The 12,466-nt window shown below is 34.4% G+C and overlaps 1 protein-coding gene across 4 annotated transcripts in view; it reads right to left on the reverse strand.

The window, feature by feature from the left end:
• The window catches only part of MYO3A (myosin IIIA), a 239,557-nt gene that overhangs the window by 116,310 nt on the left and 110,781 nt on the right, over positions 1-12,466 (reverse strand). For all 4 annotated transcript variants that reach the window (XM_037740961.1, XM_017535518.2, XM_017535516.2 and 1 more), the window contains 4 exons: positions 10,284-10,383; positions 8,533-8,649; positions 7,196-7,300; positions 7,009-7,092 (listed from right to left, as the gene is read on the reverse strand). In XM_037740961.1, the coding sequence (XP_037596889.1) occupies positions 7,009-7,092; positions 7,196-7,300; positions 8,533-8,649; positions 10,284-10,383 (406 nt within the window). The remainder of the gene's footprint in view (positions 1-7,008; positions 7,093-7,195; positions 7,301-8,532; positions 8,650-10,283; positions 10,384-12,466) is intronic.

A 12,466-nucleotide genomic window follows, 5' to 3' on the forward strand; every position in this document is an offset into this window, starting at 1 on the left:
GATAAAGACATCACAGGAAAAGAAAACTACGAACCAATTTCTCTGATGAACACTGATGCAAAAATCCTCAATAAAATATTAGCAAACCAAATCCAATAACACATTAAAAAGATTATACATCATGTCCAAGCAAAATGTATCCCTGGCATGCAAGTCTGGTTTAACACATGCAAATCAAACAATGGGATAAAACATAGTAACAGAATCAAAGACAAAAACCACATAATCATCTCATTTGATGCAGAAAAAGTATCTGACAAAGTGCAATATCCTTTCTTTTTTTTAATTTTAAAAAAATTTAAGAAAAGCCTGTGAGGACTGCAGGAGTCTCCAGTAGCAATGACTGCAAGTACTCTATTCAATTTTTCATATGAAATTACAAAAAGAAAAGCATTTACTAAGGTATAACTCACAAGAGGCTTTCTATAGCTATTTATCTTTCTATAGACAGAATGTCCCAGATTCTTACAAAGTATCTAGAAATTGCTGGTCTTGCTGTGATTTCCATTAAGTAACAGTATTCTGCAGGAAGAAAAGGACATTTTGGAAGGAATGTAGTATTCTTTGGCATAACCATTTTCATTCCCAAAGAATACAGGAACTACATACAGTTATATACATTTTTCTAAGGCAATAGAAAAGCAATATTAAGCAAAGTGGTAATAGGTTTCTTTACCTTGAAAAGGCATAATTTTTAGCATTTTTCAACCACAAGATATTCTACATCATATATATGAGTTATAAAAGACCATTTAACATGCCACAACATCTTTTCTTGATGTTGACACTCAACAGTTTAGGTACAGAATGAAAGTTCCTCAACATAATACAGGCAATTTATGAAAAACCCACAGCTAACATTATAATCAATCAGAAGAAAGTAAAAGCTTTTCCAGTAGGATCTGTTACAATGCAAAAATGCTCACTCTCACCACTTCTATTCAGCATAGTACTGGAAGTACTAATAAGAACAATCAGACAAGAAAAATAAATCAGAAACAAAGAAGTAAAATTATATCTGCCATAATGCCAGTTACCTGTAGTCAACCATGGTCTAAAACTACGAAATGAAAAATTCCAGAAATAAATAATTTCTGTTTTAAACTGCATGCCACTATTAGTCTGACGAAATCTGTGCCATACCACTCTGTCCGACCCAGAATGTGAATGCTTCCTTTGCCCACTGTATCTATCTTTTATATGCTACCCACCTGTGAGCCAACTAAGTAGTCCTCACAGTTATCAGATCAGCTATCACAGTATCACAGTTCTTGTGGTTAAATAACCTTTATTTTACTTAATGGCCCCAAAGCACAAGAGTAGTGATGCTGACAATTCAAATATGCCAAAGAGAAACCATATTTGCCTCCTTAAAGTGAAAAAGTAAAAGTTCTTGACTTAATAAGGGAAGGGGAAAAAATGTATGCTGAGGTCTACTATCTGTGAAATTGTGAAGTAGGAAAAAGAAATTTGTAATAGTTTTGCTGTCACATTTCATATTACAAAAGTCATAGTCACAGTACATGATCAGTACTTAGTTAAAATAAAAAGGCATTAAATTTGTGAGTGGAACAGAAAATGTTTTCTGATTGATGTCAGTGGTTGCACTAGAAAGCACTGAGCATATACACGGAAGTCAGCAAGGGATGCCCTGAAACAAGTGACACTAAGCCATTTACTGCAAGTAGGGGACTGTGATACAGAATTAGGAATAGAGAAAGTCAATAGCAGCGTAACACTGAATCACAATGTGTGTGTTATTCACCTTACTTCATAACATAGGCATTGTGTCATCCCATATCCACACATCATCACAAGAAGGGTGAGTAGAGTACAATAAGTCATTTTGACAGAGAGAGAGAGAGAGAGAGAGAGAGAGACCATATTCGTATAACCTTTATTACAGTATAGAATTATAGTTTATTATTAGTTATTGTTGTTAATCTCTTATTGTACCTAATTTATAATTTAAACTTTATAATAGGGATGTATGTTTAGAAAAAAACAGTATATATAGAGTTTGATATTATCTGCAGTTTCTGGCAACCACAAGGGCATCTTGGATCATATTCCCTGTGGGGATAAGTGGAGACTACTGCATTTGCAGATAATATGATCCTACCTGTATTAAGCCCCAAATATCCCACAAAATAACTGTTAAAAATAATAATTCAATAAATTTTAGGATACAAAATCAACCTGCATGACTCAGCAGAAGCAGTCATAATACTCCTAGTTACACAACTCCAGTAACCTGGGAGTCTCACCCCCATCCCCCACAGCAGCCATAGCAAGATGCACCCAAGGAGAGTCTCAACTCAGACACACCTGTCCCTGCCCCAACCTGATGGTCCTTCCCTACCCACCCTGGTAGAGAAGAAAAAGGACATATAATCTTGGGAGTTCTAGGGCCTTGCCCACTGGCAGTTCCTTCCCATACTACCACAGCTAATACTCTCTGGAAAATTCTACTTCCTGGCAGGAGACCAACCAACACAATTAACCCACCAAAGCTAAGAACTTTAATGGAGTCCATTGCACTCCCTCCACCACCTCCACCAGGACATATGCTGGTATCCATGGCTGAGAGACCCATAGATGGTTTATATCACATGACTCTGTGTGGACAACCCCTAGTAGCAGCCCAGAGCTGGATAGACTCACTGGGTGGCTAGACCCAGAAGAAAGACAACAATCACTGCAGCTTGGCTCATAGGAAGTCACATCCATAGGAAAAGGGGGAGAGTACTACATCAAGAGAACACCCTGTGGGACAAAAGAATCTGAGTAACAGCCTTCAGCCCTAGACTGTCCCTCTGACAGAGCCTACCCAAGTGACAAGGAACCAGAAAACCAGCCCTGGTATATGACAAAACAAGGCTCTTCAACACCCTCCAAAAAATCACATTCGTTCACCAGCAATGGATCTGAACCAAAAAGAAATCCCAGATTTACCTGAAGAAGAATTCAGGAGGTTAGTTATTAAGTGAATCAGGGAGGGATCAGAGAAAGGTGAAGCTCAATGCAAGGAAATCCAAAAAATTATACAAGAAATGAAGGCAGAAACATTCAAGGAAATAGATAGCTTAAAGGAAAACAACAAAATATTCTGAAAACTTTGGATACACTTTTAGAAATGCAAAATGCTGTGGGAAGTCTCAGCAATAGAATTGAACACATAGAAGAAAGAAATTCAGAGCTCAGAGATAAGGTCTTTGAATTAACCCAATTCAACACAGAAAAAAGAATAAGAAAATATGAACAAAGCCTCCTAGAAGTCTGGGATTATGTTAAACAACCAAACCTAAGAATAATCAATGTTCCTGAGGAAGAAGAGAATTCTAAAGGCTTGGAAAATATATTTGGTGGTTGGTGGGGTGGGGAGTGATAATCAAGAAAACTTCCCTGGCCTTGCTAGAGACCTAGACATCCAAATACAAGAAGCACCAAGAACACCTGGGAAATTAATCACAAAAAGGTCTTTGTCCAGGCACAATGACATCAGGTTATTCAAAGTTAAGATGAAGGAAAGAAACTTAAGAGCTGTGAGACAGAAGTACCAAGTAATCTATCAAGGAAAACCTATCAGATTAATGGCAGAGTTCTCAGCAGAAACCTTACAAGGTAGAAAGGGCTCTATCTTCAGCCTCCTCAAACAAAACAATTAATAGCCAAGAATTTTGTATCCAGCAAAACTAAGCATCATATATGAAGGAAAGATAAAGTCTTTTTCAGACAAACAAATGCTGAGAGAATTTGCCATTACCACGCCACACTATAAAAACTGCTAAAAGGAGATCTAAATCTTGAAATGAATCCTGGAAACACACCTTTAAAGCATAAATCAGATAGGACCTATAAAACAAAAATACAAATTAAAAGCAAAAACATAAAACAAAAAAACTAATGTAATCAGGCAACAAATAACATGATGCATGGAATTGTACCTCATATCTCAATACTAACATTGAATGTAAATGGCCTAAAGGCTCCTCTTAAAATATATAGAACTGCAGAATGGATAAGAATTCAACAACCAACTACATGCTGCCTTCAGGAGACTCACCTAACACATAAGGACTCACATAAACTTAAAGTAAAGGGGTGGAAAAAGGCATCTCATGCAAATGGACACCAAAATTGATCAGGGGTAGCTATTATTATATCAGACAAAACAAACTTTAAAGCAACAGCAGTTAAAAGAGACAAAGAGGGACATTATATAATGGTAAAAGGCCTGTCCAACAGGAAAATATCACAATCCTAAACATATATGGACCTAACCCTGGAGCTCCCAAATTTATAAAACAATTACTAATAGACCTAAGAAATGATATAGAAAGCAACACAATTATAGTGGGGGACTTTAACACTCCACTGACAGCACTAGACAGGTCATCAAGGCAGAAAGTCAACAAAGAAACAATGGATTTAAACCTTGGAACAAATAGACTTAACAGATATTTAGAGAGCATTTCAGCCAACAACTGCAGAATACACACTCTATTCAACAGCACATGGAAGTTTCTTTAAGATAGAACATCTGATAGGCTATAAACTGAGCCTCAATAAATTTAAGAAAATTGAAATTGTATCAAGCACTCTCTCAGACCATAGTGGAATAAAACTGGAAATCAACTCCAAAAGGAACCTTCAAAACCATGCAAATACATGGAAATCAAATAACCTGGTCCTGAATGAGCATTGGGTCAAAAACAAAATCAAGATGGAAATTGAAAAATTCTTCAAACTGAAATGACAGTAATGATATAATCTATCAAAACCTCTGGAATACAGCAAAGGCAGTGCTAAAAGGAAAGTTCATAGTCCTAAATGCCTAAATAAAAACAACAACAACAAAAACTGAAAGAGCACAAACTGATATTCTAAGGTCACCTCAAGGAACTAGAGAAACAAACAAACAAAAAAAAACCAAACCCAAACCTAGCAGAAGAAAGAAAATAACGAAGATCAGAGCAGAACTAAATGAAATTGAAAGAAACAAACAAAAACCCCACAAAAGATAAATTAAGAAAAAGCTGGTTCTTTGAAAAGATAAATAAAATTGATTCACCATTAGCAAGATTAGCCAAGAAAAGAAGAAAGAAAATCCAAATAACCTCATGAAGAAATGAAACAGGATATATTACAATTGACACCACTGAAATACAAAAGATCATTCAAGGCTACTACGAACAACTTTACATACATAAACTAGAAAACCTAGAAGATATGAATAAACTGCTGAAAATATACAATCCTCCTAAGCAAAAAGAATAAATCTGGAGGCATCACACTATCTGATTTCAAGCTACAGTATAAGACCATAGTCACCAAAACAGCATGGTACTGGTATAAAAATAGGCACATAGACCAATGGAACAAAATAGAGAACTTGGACATAAACCCAAATACCCCCAGCCAACTGATCTTCGACAAAGCAAATAAAAACATAAAGTGGGGTTATGCACCATTTTCAACAAATGGTGCTGAGATAATTGGCTAGCCACATGTAGGAGAATGAACCTGGATCCTCATCTCTCACCTTATACAAAAATCAACTCAAGATGGATTAAGGACTTAAACCTAAGACCTGAAAGTATAAAAATTCTAGACGGTAACATTGTCCCTTTTGGACATTGGCTTAGGCAATGATTTTATGACCAAGAACCCAAAAGCAAATGCAAAAAAAACAAAGATAAATAACTTGGACCTGATGTTCAAACATTATGTTGGCTTTTAAACTGCCATTTCATTTCTTATTGAGTTTTAAGAATTCTAGATTCAAGTTTTTATTAGTTGTGTGCCTTACAAATATTTTCTCTGAGTCTGTGGATTGTGTTTTCATTTTTGTAACAGTATCATCATAGAATAGACATTCTTAATTTTGACAAATCCAATTTTTCCATTTATAAATTATGCATTTTGTGTTGAATCTAAGAATTCTTCACCTAACTCAAGATCACAAAGGACTTTTCCGATATTTTCTTGTAGAAATTTTATGGCTTTTGGTTTTATGTTTAGATCTATGATCCATTTTGAGTTCAACATTTGTATAGCATGTGAGTATAGATTGATGTTCATTTTTTTGCATGGGCATACCCAATTATTTCAACATCTTTTGTTGAAAAGACAGCCTGTCTTAATTAACTAATTTTACACCTTTGTCAAAAATCAATAAACCATAGACAAGTACCCTCTCTATTCTGTTCAATCAGTGTATATGTCATCCTTTCTTTAATAACACACTGTCTTGACTATTGCAGCTTTATAGTAAGCCTGGAAATCAAGTAGTATGAAACCTACAACTTAGTTCTTTCTCAAGATTGTTTGGCTATTCTAGTTCCTTTATCTTTCAAAATGTATTTTTGAGTCACCTTGTCAATTCCCACCAAAAAAAAAAAAAAATCCTGCTGGGATTTTTATTGTAATTGCATTATATAAATAGATCAATTCATGGAGGACTGATATTTTAATAATATTGAACCATTTAATCCATGATCATGATATATCTCTTCATTTATTTAGGCCTTTTATTTTTTTAACTGTTTTAGTTTTCAGGATATAAATCTTGCACATAGTTCATGTTTTTTTGATGTTATTGTTAATGGTACTTTTAAGGTTCAGTTTGTAATTGACCATTGCTAGTATATACATGCAGTATGTAAATACAGTTGATTATTGTATGTTGACTCACTTTTAACCTGCTAGCAACAAAAGGAGAAAAAGTAAAGGAATGATTCGATAAGTGCATTGGGACTAAAAAGAATGAAAATCACATTTATAAGCCTTGCTTAATAAGTGTGATAAAAGTTATAAAATCCTCAAAACAGAGTACATGCTTTTCATATTGCTCATTATTTTGAACTCTCAAAGGCTAACAACTGTATTTTAAAATTTCTGTACGTTATTAAATGTGAGATTTAGAGATATTAATCTCATCAATTATATTAAGTTCTGAAATTCAACAAACATTTCTGATAGGACAGAGAAAAAAATAAATTATACCTTTCCAAGCACCGTCAGCTGCTGAACTAAAAGATGAGCACTTTCAGTCTTTCCAGCACCACTTTCTCCAGAAATAACAATGCACTACACATAGAAAGGAAAACTGTGAGAAGACCTTATCCTCAAAATTCAGCTGATATTTAAGAAACTAAAAGGTAAATTTCTAAGAATGTGAGACTCTTCTTACCTGATCTGAATTATATGTTATCATAGATTGATATCCTAAGTCAGCCATTGCAAAAATGTGAGGAGGACTGGCAGTTCTCTTTGATCCAATATATAGTTTGGAATGCTAAAGGTTAAAAAGAATACATTGTGTAGGGCTTTTTCTTTTGTTTTTATTTAAGCCCTGAATTATTTACAAGTATAGCTTCCATTTTTAAAGCATAGTATAAATAAAAACACCATTTTGTGCCACTAAAACATTATTACATACATGTCACATACATATCACACACATGTCTACATGTATAATTATGTAAAATAAAAGCCTGACACAAAACAGCCCAGAAATATGATATGACATAAAGTAATTTAGAAGAATATAGGCATACCCACTTCCAAAGCAGAATGTAAGGTTTCAAAATTCCATTATTTATTTAAATAAAAGTATACATTATAAATAAAACAATCAGGTTTCAGTTTGTTAACTGCTCCTTGGATACAATAATGTCTCCCATATGATCACTACTTTTTCCTTTCATAGCATTTAACATAAATTCTCTCATTTGATTTGTCCAAGATCACACAGTGAGTTGATAGCAGAAATGTACTAAAGCTTATCTTCTGAAACATAGGTCAAGGCTAATAAATTTGCTGTTATTTCTGTAAATTTTAGGATGGTAAAACATGACACAGATATATACATTTTACACACAAAAATAACTATTAGAAACAGTATTAAATAATTTTCTGGAGTACACAAATAGCCAGAAGAGAATGAGTCCATTTAAAAATGACAAACAATCTTGTTTAATTCCATAATAGTATTCTATACTTAAGCCATTAGAGGTTGAATAATTGATACTTATATATTCATATTCATAAAACATGTGTGATATTAATGAAGCCAATAATAAACAGATCAAAAGAAATGTTAAACTCGTAGTGACAATTTTTTATAGCCATTAGTATGTATTACCTATATAAACAACATAATTATACTTTTGATTCTCCCATACCTAGTTCAGAGGCAGATATTAAGTACATACCTTTTTAAGAAGACTTAAGTATATGCTTTTAAAGCCATCTGTTTAGTGATACAATATTTAAAGTAGAGCAGTTACCAGTAACCGAATGAAATTAATGTTCTGGCACACACATTTGGAGAAAGGAAGACCACAAACTATATCAAGATTGACTCCATCTTCTATATTTCCTTGTTCTATATTTTAACAAAAATTATATAACTGTGTATTCAAAATATTGGATACAATTTTTTTCTGGCATTTACTTAAATTAATTTAAGTATCTGAATGTATAATTATGCATATGAAGTAATAGACTGCACTCTGTATGACATACCTTTGTGGAGTAAAGACCCAGACTCTGAAAAGGGTTAAGAGCAATGAGTATGTCTCCCACGTAGATATAAATCTGATCTCTGGAATAACACTTCTCAAGTTGCTCTGAGACTGCATTCTGCAACAAAATGAAACAATTTCTCCTTCTTAAAAATCATTTGTGGTCAACTACAATTCAAAAAGTAAACAACAATAAATAAAACATATGGAATTTGGACCAAGGATTAGAAAAAATTATAGTAAAAAGTATATAACATCAGGTCTGCAACTACTCATTCACTTGACAGATGTTTTCTTTGGTTTTGAAAGCCACATAGTGTGTCATTGTTACTTACATTTTCCAAAGGACATATTATATGTCACAGGAAGTTTATATATATATAATGCCTTCAAGAAAATAATAGCAGTAAGTGAAGTAAAGATTAAAAATGAAGTAAAAAGAAAAGGGAAGGTAAGATAAAGTGAACATGATTTAATTCCAAGTCAAGGTGATCCAGTGGCTTTATGGAATGCCCTGGTCTCCCTTTTTTTTTTTTTTAGACTGTTGGCTTTATGAAGTACTGCAAAAAAATTTTAAAACATAATTTTCATAGTCTATAAGTCATTTGAGTAAATGAATTGATTTTGTTAATGTCAGAAACCACCCTTTATAGTATATGACACAAGAAAGGAGCAAAAAAATCTTAGGTCAAGAAAGAAACTAAAAATAAAATATAGACAACAGAAACAAACCCAATATTTAATATATTAATACATTGGTCAACATCATGATTAGTGAAAACCTCCTTTGCAATCCACAAGCCTAGGAATTCATGTCATTGGAAAATTTTACATGTAAGAATTCAGAAAGGTGTCTGTAATCTCTGACTTACCAACACGATTTGATTTCAAGATGTTTGATGTTCTTGATATTATTTTGAGGAAGTACTTGAGTTGTTTATGCAACCCTAAATTTACCAAACAACTACCTCTATTTAGAACTTACCTCTTTATTGGTACATTTCTGAGTCAAGTGCTCAGACATTTATCAACAGTGTAAAAAAATAAAAAGCTGTTCATCAGGCAGGACAGAAGTCCCGACCTTCTGCTAAAAAGAGGGCATTTATTTCTCCAATGATCTGACTATGTGGAATAAAGAGGGATAAAGGGAAAGGAGGCTGAGACTAGAATTAATGTTTGAAATACTTCTGAGATAATTAGAAGAAGAAGCTCCAAGCAGAATTCAATAACCTGAAAGATAAGCTGTGTGAAACAAGGGTTTTGTGATCCAATGAGGGAGAACACTGACCATGGTAACAGACAGGCTCTTGAGGTATTCCAGAGTTTCTGGGTACAGCCATTGAGAGTTGGAACAAGAAAGAAAAAAGGGGGAGGCCACCACATGCTGGTTACAGTAGGCGGACTGCTCTTTGAATACAGTGAATAATATCTTTGAGACTCCCAGAAATAACAAAAAGAAAGATCTGTGGCCTAACAACTTATGTCCCTGTCAGTTGAGCATCAGATAAAAATGAACACTAGGCTGGAAAGAACTGCAAATTTGAGTTATATAGATTAAAACTGAAGATAAGAGAAATAATCAGAAGTCAAGAGACAAAGCATGAGACTTATAAGACATGGGCAGAGTGAGTGTTAAGATTCTTAATAACCATCATAATCTATATAGTCCTTCTCCTTCTACCAATGCCTGTGTCTTCTTGAAACTAACAAAACATCTGGAATGTCTAAGTTTAATTAAACTGAAATTCTTACCTCATCCAAAACTTCTAAGGTTGCTAAATCATCTACATCCTTCAGATTGGATATTAGAGATCGGTTGAAGTTCCCTTTCTTGGTGTGAATACGTTCATGTCTGTGGAGAAAAATGCTTTCTGATTTAACTTATTACTGATCATTGTGGAAATATGTTTTAGATACATATGAGACTGAAAATCTTCTATTAATCTGTTTACTAAATTCAATGATAACATGCCAAAAAATATCCTAATATATTTGATCTTTAGTGTTTATTTACTTCTCTCCATTGGAAAAAATGCAAATTACAGAACTTACTTCATGGATGATCAAGAGTACATAATTTCCTTCAAGAATCATCTTTATATAGTTTGTTTTAAAACTTCCTCTAAATTTCTGCATATGATTAAATCTGTTACAAGTCTGAAGGGTTTGAATTCATACATCTCTAATTGCTTTGGAGGTAGTGTTAGGCCATTAGTGGTCAGTGTATGGTAATTTTTAATTATTATTCAGCAAATTTAACAGGAATACAAAATAAATCACATTATAAATTTTCAAAAGGTTAGATGTGTGTAAAAAATCGATTTCATGTACCAAAAATTTTATTTTCAAAGTAAAACATTTCAGCAACTTTCAAAAATAGTATAAAGATCTTGATTTAACACAAAAGCTGAAGAAGTTGCTGAGATAAACATGATTGTTTTTTTCAACTTTTCTGGACATCCATTTTATTTTGAGGATAATTGTATTTCTGGTTTTTATTTTTGGACCTACCCTTAAGTATGTGGATTTGCCCCTTGATAGAAGGGGAAGAAATATATAGATTATGAGGGTTATTAATAATCTTAATACTCACTCAGAAAACTTTAATGGTTTTTCATTGCTTAGAAATTTAAGCCTATTGGCCAGGCACGGTGGCTCACACCTGTAATCCCAGCACTTTGGGAGGCTGAGGCGGGCAGATCAGGAGTTCAAGACCAGACTGGCCAACATGGTGAAACCCCGTCTCTACTAAAAAATACAAAAACTAGCTGGGCATGGTAGCTCATGCCTATAATCCCAGCTACTTGGGAGGCTGAGGTAGGAGAATTGCTTGAACTGGGATCCAGGAGGTGGAGGTTGTAGTGAGCTGAGATGGCACCACTGTACTCCAGCCTGGGCTACAGAGCGAGACTCCATCTCAAAAAACAAACAAACAAACAAAAAAGACCAAAAAAAAAAAAAAGAATTTAAGCCTATTGATAAATTGCCCCTTCCCCTATCTAAGGCTCACTACTCCTTTCGTGTACTATAACAGCTTCTATACTCTCTCACTTAGGGAAGGACATCCTTCCCACTGCTTTTTCTCTCATTCCTACATCATTGAATTTTCCCTGTTATATCCCCATCTCACAAACAACAAACTGCCCTCCCTGACTTCCAGTTTTCTCCACCTGCTGTTCCATTTCTTTGATATACAGTAAAAATCCTTGAAATAATTATCCTTTTTTTTTTTTTTTGAGATGGAGTCTTGCTCTGTCACCCAGCCTGGAATGAAGTGGTGCAATCTCAGCTCACTGCAACCTCCACCTCCTGGATTCAAGTGATTCTCCTTCCTCAGCTTCCCAAACAGCTGGGATTACAGGCATGGGCCATCACACTCGGCTAACTTTTTTGTATTTGTAGTAGAGATGGGGTTTCACCATGTGGGCCAGGCTGGTCTCAAACTTCTGACTTCAAGTGATCTGCCCACCTTGGCCTCCCAAAGTGCTTGGATTACAGGCGTGAGCCACCACTCTCAGCCTATACTTTGTTTCTTCAGAGTTTCATCTTGACACTCTATGGCAGCAGCTTTTGTTAAGGACTTTATTGACCTTTACTTTGCTAAATCCAATGGTCAATTTTAAGTCTTCATTTCACCTAATCTACCAGCAGCATTTAACAAAGGCTTTCCTGAATACCTTTGCCTTGGTTTTCTGTCTTTCTTAATTCTCTCATCTCATGGGTATCTCCATCTGAGTATCTTTTTTCCTTATCTTCCTGTTACATTTTGGGTGTTTCCCAAGTTTCAGTTCCTGAAGTCATAACATTCATTTCCTAATTTCATAGCCTTAAATACCATTTATTCACGGACAATTGCTAACTCTAGACTTCTGCATCTAAATCTTATTTGATATTTTACTTGGAGAGACAGATAATCCCAAACCACACTCCTAAAT

This window comes from Cebus imitator, unplaced genomic scaffold (genome assembly GCF_001604975.1).
Source record: "Cebus imitator isolate Cc_AM_T3 unplaced genomic scaffold, Cebus_imitator-1.0 Scaffold92, whole genome shotgun sequence".
NCBI lineage: Eukaryota > Metazoa > Chordata > Mammalia > Primates > Cebidae > Cebus > Cebus imitator.